Consider the following 12,778-nt stretch of genomic DNA (forward strand, 5'->3'; position numbering starts at 1 on the left):
GAAGAGAAATGATAATAAATCGGAAGAAATGCGTGTCCATTGTTAGGCGCGTATCAGCGTGGCTGCTGTAGAATGAAAACAAGAAGACAAGTAGTTATAGTTCTTGCGTCCAATTGTCCATAAAATCTGCGAAACGAACGAAAAAAAGGAACACGGGAGAGGAGCAGAGGATCGCTATGGGATCGTATTAGAAACGCGATACCGGCCATGATCTCCGCTTAAAGATCGAGACTGCGGAGCCGTGCTTTTAGTTCCTCATTGCTGCACGTTCATAAATTATCGCAACTTATGATATATTATCCGAAGACCGTGAAATTCTCTCGATTCCAGGCCAACGTAATTAGCAATAAACGATACGTGCGGGGATGTCTCGGGCTACTTCCTCGTCGCTGGACCTCCTGACACGTCCGTCGTGTCTCAACTTTTCAATGGCCGTGTGCATTTTTCGTCATTCAACGAATTGCAAACTTTTTTACTTCTCACTTAGTAGTTTTTGTAAGTATACAATTCTCCTCGGTTGCATCAAGTCAGAAAAGAAATCCTTTGGCGGCGGTATCATTGCAATGCATTTAGATACAGTTACTCTAATAATTCCTCCCAAACTGATGCCTGACAGAGGAAGAGAAAACTTGATTTATCGTTAAGCTTCATTTTTCCTTCGACTCCTGGCGTCGCGATTAGGTCAAAGGTCCCTGAATGCCTCAGGATTCGACACATGCCCGAGGGGCGTTCATCGCTGGACCTGTAAGTGCGTCGAGGATCGGCGTCGTTCCTCCAAACGTCGCGTTAGAACGGAATTATCGGGAAAACGTGTTTCTCGAGACGGACAAATTTATTGCTAAATAAATAACTCGCAAGATACGATGATGCCCGTGCAAGCGTATCGCGCGCTCGCGCCGACGGCTCGGAATGCGAAAGACGCGCGAGACGAAAGTAATCGAATACCATCTCGAGTTCGTGGTACGCGATTACGCTCGCGTAAGGGAAACGATGATCGAGGTGAGATTTAATGAACGACGATCAAGGCGCCACGTATCGGCTATACAGTATTCTTTATTTTACTTCGTATTCTTTCGACGAACACTTGGTGTATTTGCACGCGTATCGCTCGATCGTAATCGACCCCTGCTTCTCGATCCTTCTTTTACCTTGCCATTTCGTACTGGACCGTTTCGCTGGTAAGTACGTTTAACGTGGAAAAATATTCGCACCATTCGTACACTCGTTCGAATTATCATACAATTTCTTGGAAGACTGAAAATTTAATAGCGTGTAGAATCAAAGAAAATTAATCACCAAATATCCTTATACTTCTGGCATCTCGAAATTAAATATTTTACACAGGGGATGATCTAGCGAGCACACCATTGTTCGCGACGCTACTAGCCACGAGTGACTGGTCTGCGTTAAATAAAGGGACATAAATAAATCGAAAAACTCGATGCGAAGGCGGCTTAACAAAACACTGGCCATTCCCGAGCGCCGAGAGACACACCAGGACTTCCGGCAGCCTCTCGAGCACTCTAATCGATCTGCACACGCGCTCACGCGATAGACGCACCACGCGTACAAACATATACACGAATTGTTCACGAAGAAAGTAATACAAGCCCATTTCAAAATATAAAAGGACAGCGATGAAATGTGAGATAAGGTGTAAGAAAATGAACATACTTTTTTCAATTGTTGCTTGCAGAAACTCCCCTTTTCGACAAAATGGACTCGTAACTCTTTCGAAAAGATGGACTCGCGTATATGTTCTACACGCGCGTACATGCGTCAGCGAATAGCGCACGCGCGCCGCGGTTATTATTTAACGTTAAACTATCACGTGGTTTTTACTGGCACTCTCTCACTCGATGGTGGAGCTCAAAGGCACCGGTTAAGGCACAACCGTTCGTCGTACATCACGCTGCGAAAGGATGTATCGAGTTGATCTTCGGCCACTCCGTCGACGAGCACCTGGCGGAGCTCCGCTCGACCAAAGGAACCGATGTCGGTTAATACCGAGGACTTGAGCAATTTTACGTCGATCCGATCGTCGATCGTAAAGTCATTTGTGCGAGGCTGCATGCGGTTCGTGACGTCCGCTCTTCCGCGCTGTCTCCTCGCCGTGTGATCCCTCTTTGCTGCTGTCCCACTCCCCTCCGGGAGGATCTTCCTTCTTCTCACAGTCAATTTATCACTTCCTCCAGAAGTCCTCCGGATTTCTGCTTCTTTTTTAAATATTCGTCTATTCACGGTTCTCTCGGGATGCTCCTCTTCTCCTAGCTTCATCCTTTGTACCTTCCCAGCTTTGTACCTTCCCAGGTTTATACGTTTCAATTTTTTACTTCCTCCAATAACATCTACCATTTTTCCCTTCCCAGGACCACCCTTTCATCGTACATTCCAGCATCCAGAATCCATTCGTACTCCGTGAAAGGGGAACAAGGTCCCCATGCGAAAACCGCCGTACTCCAGTGGATCTCGAGCAACGCCCGAAGCAGCGATTCCATTCGAGCCACTCTGGCCAGAGCAAGTCTCGTTCCTATCGAGAGCCGTCCGTGTTGCTCCACGGTCATGTCTTCCTAGTGAGATCGAGAGGCGGACCAGTGTCCTGTAGAAGCTCGTCCTCGCTGTCCGTCGACCTTTCCTCTTCCGTACTGGCCGCGTTCACCTCCTGAACCTCCGTTGGCCCGCTCTTCATGCTCAGATCGATCGGCTCGTTCTGTTCAGGGCCCAAGGATCGTAAGAATGCTAGACTCTTGTCGTACGCAGCCTCCACCTGGGTCCTTTGGCAGCCCCCATCGCCGTCCACGCATCCGTCCTGGGAATTTCTGTTATCCTCGTCCCTCTTCGGCGACGGCGTCGATCTGGGGCTGACGCTGTCGCTGGAGGAACTGGTCAGACTCGCCACCATCTGCGAGGCGCCGACCTGGTTAACGTAGGGGACGATGAACCGCTGCTGGAACGGGAAGAACGGAGTGTTCAGTAGCTGCATGTGCGTCAGAGCCGGATGGAAAAACGGTGGACTCCTCCACATGGGAAACCTGGACACCTCTGGCCTGAGCAGCTCATGGGGCCCCCTCACCAGATCCACAGGCCTCAAGAGAGGATCCTGACCGGGTCTAATGGGCATATCCGACGCCCTCAGTTGCGCGGGGATGTCTTGCGGCCTCAGGACCACGTCTTCCCTCTTGGGGTACCTGTCCTGCTGATGATGGTGATGGTGATGGTAACTGTTCGCCGTCGTGGTGGTCGTCGTGACCATCCCCACGACGGATGCACTCGTAGTGCCTGTGTTGTCGTTGTTATTATTGTTGTTGTTCGCCACGTCCAGAGAGCCGAACGCCTTCTCGTACGCAGACTTGGGGTCCTTGATGAGACGCGTCTGCGCCTGCTGCGACTGTTCTTGGAGCAGACAGTGGATCTTGAACCAGTTCGAACGACGTCCGTACCGGGAGCCAGACTTGGACATGCCAACCATCAGACACTTCCGCAGACGGCAGGCCTTGCAGGCGGTGCGATTCTTCTTATTGATCACGCACACGCCGCCGTTCTTGCATTCGGAAATGCTGCCCAGATTGTTGTAGGTGCGCCCGAAAAACGACTGCGGAACAGAAACCACACGGAGGGTGCAATTGTTGGAGGTGGACTGACATTAGGTCAAATAAGTGCAAAGTTTCGAAATAACGAACCGAAGCTTGTGATTGGTAAAACGAACGTTTTGTTTTTATGGGAAAATTGAATTTCTAGAAAATACAACGCAGTTCATCGAACCAGTTACCCAACATTCGCGGCACAGCGTAGACGCCTTCGGCCACGGTTAAGAATCACCGAGCATAAAGAGAGCAAAGGGCTCGTGCGGCGATACTGACCTTGCAACCTTCGCACGTGAAGGCCCCGAAGTGAAAACCCGCGGCCGGTTCTCCGCAGACCCTGCAGAGCTGATTCATCTGCAACAAAAAGATGCGACATGTGGTTACGCTTCGGCTGAGAAACCGGGTGCGCTTAGAATGCGCCGGTGATCACGCTGGAAACGCGCCGCAAATACGTGCCAATCACGGAGGCGTATTTCTTGCTCGTTCCGGCGATCTCGTGGAAAAACAAGCGAAAAAATCGTGAAACCAGACGATACGCGAGCCAACGCCGGCGCTCCTGCTGGTAACGCTATTTATTTCAGCGACGATCACGGGACGCGTTCGGTAACGTCAGATTAATCATTGGGTATTTAACAAGCTCCTCGTAAACGACATCTACATCGCCCTGGGAGTCGTTTTCTCGCGTCTCGCAATCGTGAAGTTTAAAACAAACTCGAATGCGTCAAGATACGGTGGAGGATTCGCCGATTTCGCGTGAATTATCGGCGATCGAGTAAGGGATCCGTGAATGATGAGGATGTGAGTGATTTCGTAAATTGAGCTATCCGATTCCTGTTAATTAAGGACTTTGGACGATTGGAATCAGACATACGACGTCACAGATGCGAAACGATAGCGCAAACTGTGGAATAGGCAAATTGGAATCATTTGTGAAGTCAAAGACTGTTTATCCATTTCAAGCAGTTTCTACGAAGACAAATAACTTCATGCTGCTGAAACTTGAAGCTTGGAAGTTGAACTTCTTCCAATAATTCATGCACTTACGCAAGATATTCGCATACGATTAACTTCTTAACTTCCCACTAACAATCGATATTCGCGCAACTAGCACCGTTTATACCGATTTAGTACATCAGCAGACCAGCAGTAAACCAACTTTTCTATAATTTATTTTGCGCCAAGATCCGAAATGATTGACTTTCACGATCGAACAGCTTCTTCAAGACGTACGTGACACGTGGTAAAGAGGACCTTTTCTTGCTTCATTTACCCTCCTCGCGAGAACCGTCAAGGATTTGGTTGCGAGACCATGTTCCTATTAAAATCTAGTTAGCCAGTCATTACTGGCGAACCAGGCTGCCGCCTCCTGCGGATCGCTGTTCAGACACGACGATCAAACGAGAAAGGGTAACCGAACGGGAAAGGTAAATCGCGAACGACGGAGAGTGTGAGGATTCAGCCCAAGCTGCGAGGATGTTGTTTCTCTGATAGGAAGGTGTACATATCCAGTTGGCGATTTCCCAACGAGACTAATCGACGATGTCAGCTCATCGTACATTCAAACGATATTAAGTACATCCTGGTGGACGTATTATAGATATTTTTGGAATTCTATTTAATTTCTTAATCTTCCAAAAAAATAAGAACCTTCGTCGATTCTGTGCCTGGAGTTTCAGAAGAAGCGCGCGTGCAGCTATTGCAATATTTCGAGATAGGACTAAAAATATCCCACTATACATGACGGTACACCAAAAAGGTGGAACACTTTTAATCCCAGGGTGCCGCAAAGAGTTAATAGTCCATTTCTAATTCAAATATTGCTCCGAGACACTAAACACAGAACCTCGACCTAACGCAAACCTAGCCAAAACCTACACCAGTCATCATTTTGTTGACATAACGTCCTATCCCCGCAAGGTGCAGAATCAGGAAGGACGAGAGTTCACAACGACGCCTATCAAAAATGGATTTCCCGTTTCGTCGAGTCTCGGCGTATCTAGGTGAGGTGGCTGATGGCTTCCTGTGGGAACGGCCGCAAAAGCTTGGGTCGTGGACGGGTAAAAAAAAGGTTAAACGTCCAACAGATGACGCGGCTGTGTCACCTCGGTTCTAATCCCCTGCACTCGGCCGCCGTACTCCAACGGAACTGAATAACGTTCCACGACTCCACGATGGGCTCTCACGTCGTTCTTTCTCCCGTCGTCGGATAGGCCATCTCGTTCCACCTCTCCGGTACCCGCGATTCGACCCTCTCGGCCGCTTAATCGCACACCCGCATCCGCGGAGACGTCTCATTAAGTAACGCGCGAAGGTAATGCCGATGACGAATGGCACTCGACGGAGAAATGAAAGTAGCGTGCCAACCGCAGGGATCTTTTTCCTCGCGTTACACGGCTGATGATTCGCCTTCACGCTGTTGAAGACGGGGTTACCACGTGCCACGGATTTTTACTCCCGCGGGATCCTCCAGAGAAATGTGAAAATATCCAACCGAGCATGTACTTCCGTTTTCTCCGTTGGTTATGAAGACGATTACAGTTTCGCGAATTAATGGTAAATTGTAGCCTTATATTTATACGACGCGCTGTTTCGCTGGTGTAATCTCGAGTTGTGTGGTTTACCAGTAAGAGTCCTTTCTAACTTCAAAGCGAAAAAATAAAAATCTTGGAAAAGAAATGCTTGCCCAGATTGTTTAATTTTCTCTTGATTAACTTCGTTATTGAAAGTGTATGTACGTGCATCGAACGCAATTCTTAAGAGGATGATACTTGTTAAAATCTACTAGCTAAAATAAGAGAAAACAATTACGGAAAGTGTTTTACAAACGAACATGCCAATCTGATAATAGAATTTAAGTAACTGCTACATTTCTGTCCGCCGTAGTAATCCCTAACAGGACGATCAACGATCAGCGAGAATCTTCCAAGGATTCGACGCCACGAAGTACGGTGTTCGATGCACGCCGAAAATAAAATAGTTGAAAAAAATAAAAACTCACCACGTCGGTGTTGGCCGCTGCCGATGCGATCGTCGACGTAGGCGTCCACCACCCTGCGGTGGCGGATGTCGTGCTTGTAATGATACCAACACCCGTTGCTCCAGGGATGGATCCGCTCCCAGCCAATCCTGCCGAGCTCGACAAATCGCCCACGTCCATTCGATGTTCTTTAATCTCTCGATGTAAACCGTTCACGCCGGTCCTGCGAGCCGTCTGTTCCCTGCTTGATGTCGCTGCCCGACATTTTCGCGCGTGTCCTACAACCGCCGCCGTTGAAAATTCCGTCGAGATCCACGGATTATCGCGATCACGGTAAACCGGGACCACCGGCCGCTTCTTCGGTTCTACTTGAACACTGTGTGAACTGGAATCAAGCACGGGATCTCGAATATTCGGAAAATCCTCGAAACGATCGATGACAGCTTCCGTTGGAACTCGAGAAGAAAGGGTGACACGTGCTTTTGTAAGAAAAAATAAGATCATTCCCTTGTAAGTGTCAAAGTTCTAAGCTTTCCTGATCTTTCAAATGGCATCGAGTCGATTGATTCTGTTCCCTTTCCGTAACGATTAATATTGCAGTAAATAGAGTACTCGTTTCATTGAGCGATACGTCTATCTTTACTAAACTGAAAATATAGCGTCATACCGTGTCAAAGACGAAATACATTTACTTGAACATCGAAAAAGTTGAAGAACCACTATCTCCTACAACCTATCACTTTCCTCGCGCAAATTAATTTACGAGAATAGACAGCATGCTTCCGTTGTCCCGAAAAGGAGGATCCCCAGCCACCATTTCTTGCGCGAATCTCGCTGGGCTCGGTCGAGATAACATGTCGTGTTTACAGCGGTGTAACGCCATTACCATGTTAACGGAGCCCGCCTCGCAAGAGGCGCATAAATACGAGCGCTAATTACGGCGTCGACCACGTATTAATTTCATCCGCGCGCGAGAACCGAACCCGTGCACGCCTGGTGAACCCGCGATGCGTGTAAACGCGCCCGCTTCCGATTAACGAGTTTTCGTTTTCGATGCCTCGAAAAGGAGCAAAGAACCAAAAGCATCGTACGCGAGGCGTACGTCATTATTCTTGCCAAGGAGCCGCGACACGCTATGTCATTTTCAGCGAGAGGATTCTGCTCCCGAGGAATTAACGGTGCAGACTTGGCGCCATTCAAAGGATCGATGAGTTTTTTGTATGTTGTATTCAGAAAATCTTGAAGCTTCGACACTTATACAAAAATCCGTCAAGTGTACAAAGATTTTGGAAAATTATTGGTTAATCAGGAGATTCCAATGCGTGGTACGTGGCATCGTCAGGATTAATCGTCGGGGTGTTGAAATTCGAATCGACGAGAAGTGAAGCTTGTTTCCTCGGCTAGAATAGATTACGTCATTGAAATATCGTAGGATTCTAACTAAATAAACGTCAATTATGAGATCGTGCATGTAACAGCAACACAAGCACCGTTCAAGTGATTTCAATGCATGGGAAGTTAGTATCTTCGAATTGAATGAGTTAAAACTGTTCGATAAGAAGCGATGCTTGCCTTTAGAATACCTGGATTACGTCACTGAAATATCGGAGAATTCTATTTAAACGAACTTTAATCATAATATCGTATGTGTAATCATATTGATGCGTAATGCAAATAGTATTTGAGGGACCTCGATGCTTGATGAACCATTGCCAAACTCAAATGGTTAAAACCGTTTGGTGAATAATAGAGATTGCCTTCTAGAATTCGATAGATTACTCGTGTCGTTAATATTCCTACTGTACACTTATAAATAAGCAAATATTAAAAAATTCAATTTATAGTTGTCTTAAAGTGTTAAAACGATTTGATAAGAAGTTTACCTTCTCGGATAGAATAGATTGCGTCACTGAGATATCGTAGAATTCTAACTAAACAACCATTAATCATAATATCGCATACGTAGCCATAATGCAAACGCTATTTGAGTGATTTCAATGCGTGGGAATACCCGTATCACTTCCAAACTCCAAATGTTGAAAACGTCCAGCAAAAGTGAAGCTTGCCGCCAGGAGTGCAAGAGATTACGTCGCTAAAATCGCGTAAAACTCTAACTAAACAAACTTTAATTACCTATAGAATCGTGCACTAATCAGTAATTTAAACAGCAGTTGCATGACTTCAAGACGTGGTAAATGGATATCGTTTTAACTTCAAATATTAAAGGATTCGATTGAAAAATGAAGCTCGCTTCCTCAAATACAGTAAATTGAAACATGGTAGGATTCTCACTAACAAACGCTCATTATAGAATCGTGGATCCATCAGTACCACAAACACTATTCAAGTGATTTCAACGCATGGAAAGCGGTATCTCTAAACTCAAGTTATTAAAACCTCTCCGTGAAAAGTAAAAACCCCTGTCCTTTTGAACGGAGTAGACCACAATAAAATTATACCCTTAAACATCGTACAATTCGAACGATAATCCAACGGACACGAGAAAGGATTAATGTCTACACGCTCGAAGCCAATGGGAGCCCGTCGAGGATGCACGAAGAAAATTCGAATGATGCATGAACCGGGAAGCACGTTTTCCTCTTTTTCTTGTTAGATTCGACTTGTTCGGTTGTCCGAAGGATATCGATTCGATTGAAAGATGAACGACAAGCGAGAAATGCGCCGGGTATCCCGTCGCCGTGACGTCTGGTGAATTTTATCGCCGGACGTCTTCCTTAAATAATGACAAATTAATTAAGAGTCGTATACCCGCGGGAGACCGGTTCGGTTGAATGTATCGCTGCCTCTCGCAGCCGAGTCCTATAAATCCCTGTTTCTGCGGGCTAACGTTCTCGTTTAATGTGGGAAATATAACGCGGTGAAATGAATTTCCATAATAGAGTGGCGGTCCGCCGGAGAACCCGTACGAAGATTGCAATGTCGTCCCGGTTTAACGATGGAAGAATTCAAACTTTCAAGATCGGCAAATGGGACGTAATTAACTCGACATTAAAATGAGTAGTTCTCCGAACGATAAGCGATCTAATACTTAAATTGTTGGATCGGGGAAATAATTTCGCCGAATATAAGTCACGATTAAACGCTGAGAGAATCAATCGACCGTGAAATATATTCTTGTCGCGACTGAGATTGAAATTTTATTAATTTCCAGGAGCCCATTGAATTCCCTCAAAGGCGAAGAAAAATTTACTACTGTTAAAAAACTGTGTAGCTTTCATCAACACATCCCATTACTCGTATCAAGATTGAGTCGTAAAGACAGCCAGTGCGTGAAAGGCTAACTCGACAAGTAAGTCCTCTCGAAGTCATATTCGCAGGAAATTATGTAAACGGAATTCTTTCCTGGCGAGTTTTCAAAATCTAGTAATTAATATTCACGCGCAGATCTTGGTACCGCGTTTGACTTATCGCCGACAGTGCGGTCTGGAAATGCGTCTCTGTGGATTTGCAGATCGCGTAAAAACAGAGAAGAAGAGGACAAAAGGCAGAGGAGACAAACGAACGAGGCCAGTGCGCGCGAGATTTGCTCGTCGTTATTTTCAAGCTGACTCCAGGCGAGAACAGAGGCTCGCGCATCGTTACCGAGGCCGTAACAAGTTTGCAGTCCTTGAAATAATCGCTCTTGTACCTGGGTACCGCGTGTATGCAAACGTAATACATCTTGTCGCTCTTTGGAAGACTGCCTGGCAGGCTGGATTAGCAGCACGCACAACTGTATCCTAGAAACTGAACACGACGAGGCTCTAAATGTCTGTCAACAGCGGATTATTCTACTCGTCCAACACCTGAACGACGGATTTCCCGTATTGGAAACAGGTATAGAGAGTTTTCGTTTAATTATAGACGGAATAAATTATTCTTCGACTCGAAGAAAAATCGTTCCAAAATCGTCCCACAGATTTGTAATGTAAGTCTGATGCTGCCTACTCGAGCTGTTCTTCTTTCTTACTTTCCCAGACGTCACGCATTATTAATATCCTAATTATCCATCAATTTTTTCACCCTGGCTCGGCCATCTTCGACAACGGCGTTCGCAATAATATTGATTGAAAGGTGAAACACTCGCGTCAAAAGTATCGCTCGTGTACCTGTCGTCCTTTCTTTTTCTCCCACCCACCCCCCACACCCCCACCCATCACGGAGCCGATACTTTACTTCTCTCTTTTCAATCGGCTCTTTTTTTTTCTATCGCAAACACCACGGATCGCTGCCAACCCGTGGCAGCCAATAAGTGACGAGCGGCTGCAGCTTTAATGAACCGGTTGTGAGCGGCACGTCGCACGGATATCATGGCACCGACTGCAGACAGTTGAAATTGTTGTGGCCCAGACCTCGTGACAAATTAATCGTCGACGCCGTGAACTAAAGAGAGAGGGAGAGAGCCAAGGAGAGTCCCGAATTGGTTTTTAGTACGGCTAGTCCCCGGTTAAATAGTTGGCTCGTTAAACCCAGCACGGTGCCAAGAATCTCGTTGATCGTCGACTCGATACCCTCCAAGAAGATGCCTCTACGACTTCTTCGCCCCGAATCCTCCGTATTCCCAAATGCTCATGCTCTTCGTTTCGTTCTTAACGACAAGTTAGTTTTCTTTTGACTAGGTGGGTTCACTGAGTCTCGAAGAAACTTGCTACGTTTACTACGAGTTAAAAGAACAATTTCACCGAATTTTCTGCAGCGGTTACAAGTCGTGTCAACTTCGACAGAAAGCAACGTTTTCATCCCCCTACAGTCTACGTGAATCCTGATCAAACCGTCACGATTCAGCACTACTATCACGCGTTGAAGTCACCAGAGCGCTGATTCTACCAATATTAAATATCCTCAGGATTTCATTAAGATACCATCCACGTTATGCATATTCTGCATTTTAATTGACGATCTACCTTCTCTCAAATATCAAAATCTCAAGATTCCCTGTCTTACAAACTGTCAAACAATTTCTTTCGCACCCTGAAGCATCGACTGTTCCTTCTCGATTCCTCGCGGACAGCGCGCAAACGATCCCTCTAGACCTACCATCAGTCAGAAAGACAATTCCTTGGAGACTCTCGATCCAGTATCCAGTGACGATCAGGCGTCTCGTCATCGAAACAAATCGCACAGGCGTTGTTGCACCATCCTCGACAGCGGGCAACTTCCTCCAACCCCCCCGCCGTCGAAAACGAATCCTCGAACAATTTCACTCGCGTCACAGAATTCTCCAGGACGTACGAGCACTAGTCGAACCCGATTTTCTCGTTTCGGTTTCAAACGGTATCGCGCGCGTTTCCGCGAGACGCGCTCGAGCGGCGTCCACGGAATCCGCCACGGTCCGTCGCGGCGGGATCGTGCAGCGGTGCACGAGCGGTTCGAAAACGGAGGCGGATGGCGATAAAATGAGAAGAGAAAAAAAGCGATCAGAAGAGGAACAAGAGTCGGTCGTATAAAAGAAGAATGGAAGGGAGAAGGAGGAACGAGGGAAGCGTGGGACAAAACGGGACGACGAAGAAGAGGACGGAGACGTGGCTGGACCACCGGCCGGCTCGGGGCGTGCGCTCGTGTAGCACGTGGCCGCGAGACTGAATATCCCCTACCTCGGCCACCTTCGTCAGTCCGTTTGTCCGCCTCGTCCTTATCTCACCAGCTCGGTCGAGAAGGACTACCGCGGCCTTCTCTCGTTCTCACTCCTCCCCCCCCCCCTGGCAGCCCCCCCTTCTTGGTTCGTCCGCTTCTTCCACTTCCTCCAGGATCTCCTCCGTCGCTTCTTCCACGGTCTCTTCCTTTTCATCTTCTTCGTCCGTGGATTCTCTTCCTCCTGCCTCTCCTCCCGCTCGTCTCCGCGGCTCTGTTTCTTCCGATCTTGTCGATCTCTCTCCGCGCAGCATCCATCTCCGGAGCAAGGCTTCTCTGTTTGTGTACGTGCCTGGCCGATTCGAGGATACGATGCTCCGATCTTCGTATCAATCCACAGCTGGCAACCTGCTGCCAGCGACACACAGCTCGCGATTTTCGCTGGGAGAGGGGAATGGTAATTGGATCTGGTGGGATGCTTGCAAGATGATAGAGAGCATAATCCCTCCTGAGAACTCCAAAAGTGTGGGAATATTTAGTAGACGATATTTATAGGGAGGACGTAAGTGATAGGTGAACTACTTGTTCAGCGCTTTGGCGTTTCAGTGTTTTCTTCCTTAACTTCTTACATTACAGTACTTTAGAT

The 12,778-nt window shown here is 47.2% G+C and overlaps 1 protein-coding gene across 2 annotated transcripts; it reads right to left on the bottom strand.

The window, feature by feature from the left end:
• Positions 1-1,022: 1,022 nt before the first annotated feature.
• LOC128876862 (uncharacterized) lies at positions 1,023-12,112 on the bottom strand. 2 transcript variants are annotated; one of them, XM_054123612.1, is made up of 4 exons: positions 11,599-12,109; positions 6,583-6,946; positions 3,861-3,938; positions 1,023-3,592 (listed from the first exon to the last, which is right to left on the bottom strand). In XM_054123612.1, exons 2-4 carry the CDS (start codon positions 6,739-6,741, stop codon positions 2,561-2,563), a joined length of 1,269 nt encoding a protein of 422 aa, XP_053979587.1. In that variant the 5' UTR covers positions 6,742-6,946; positions 11,599-12,109; the 3' UTR covers positions 1,023-2,560. The 2 variants fall into 2 exon arrangements, with proteins under 2 accessions (XP_053979587.1, XP_053979588.1); XM_054123613.1 differs by lacking the exon at positions 6,583-6,946 and having other exon boundaries at positions 11,599-12,112.
• Positions 12,113-12,778: the final 666 nt, after the last annotated feature.

The sequence above is a fragment of the Hylaeus volcanicus genome, chromosome 5, assembly GCF_026283585.1.
Source record: "Hylaeus volcanicus isolate JK05 chromosome 5, UHH_iyHylVolc1.0_haploid, whole genome shotgun sequence".
NCBI lineage: Eukaryota > Metazoa > Arthropoda > Insecta > Hymenoptera > Colletidae > Hylaeus > Hylaeus volcanicus.

What these genes read in the sequence shown, in the direction of transcription:
- LOC128876862 (XM_054123612.1), bottom strand. Translation starts at nt 6,741, where the DNA reads ATGGACGTGGGCGATTTGTCGAGCTCGGCAGGATTGGCTGGGAGCGGA. An exon ending in CAGCGGCCAACACCGACGTG is followed by an intron (nt 3,939 to 6,582) that starts GTGAGTTTTTAT and finishes TTTTTGTTGCAG; the next exon opens with ATGAATCAGCTCTGCAGGGT. An exon ending in TCACGTGCGAAGGTTGCAAG is followed by an intron (nt 3,593 to 3,860) that starts GTCAGTATCGCC and finishes TCTGTTCCGCAG; the next exon opens with TCGTTTTTCGGGCGCACCTA.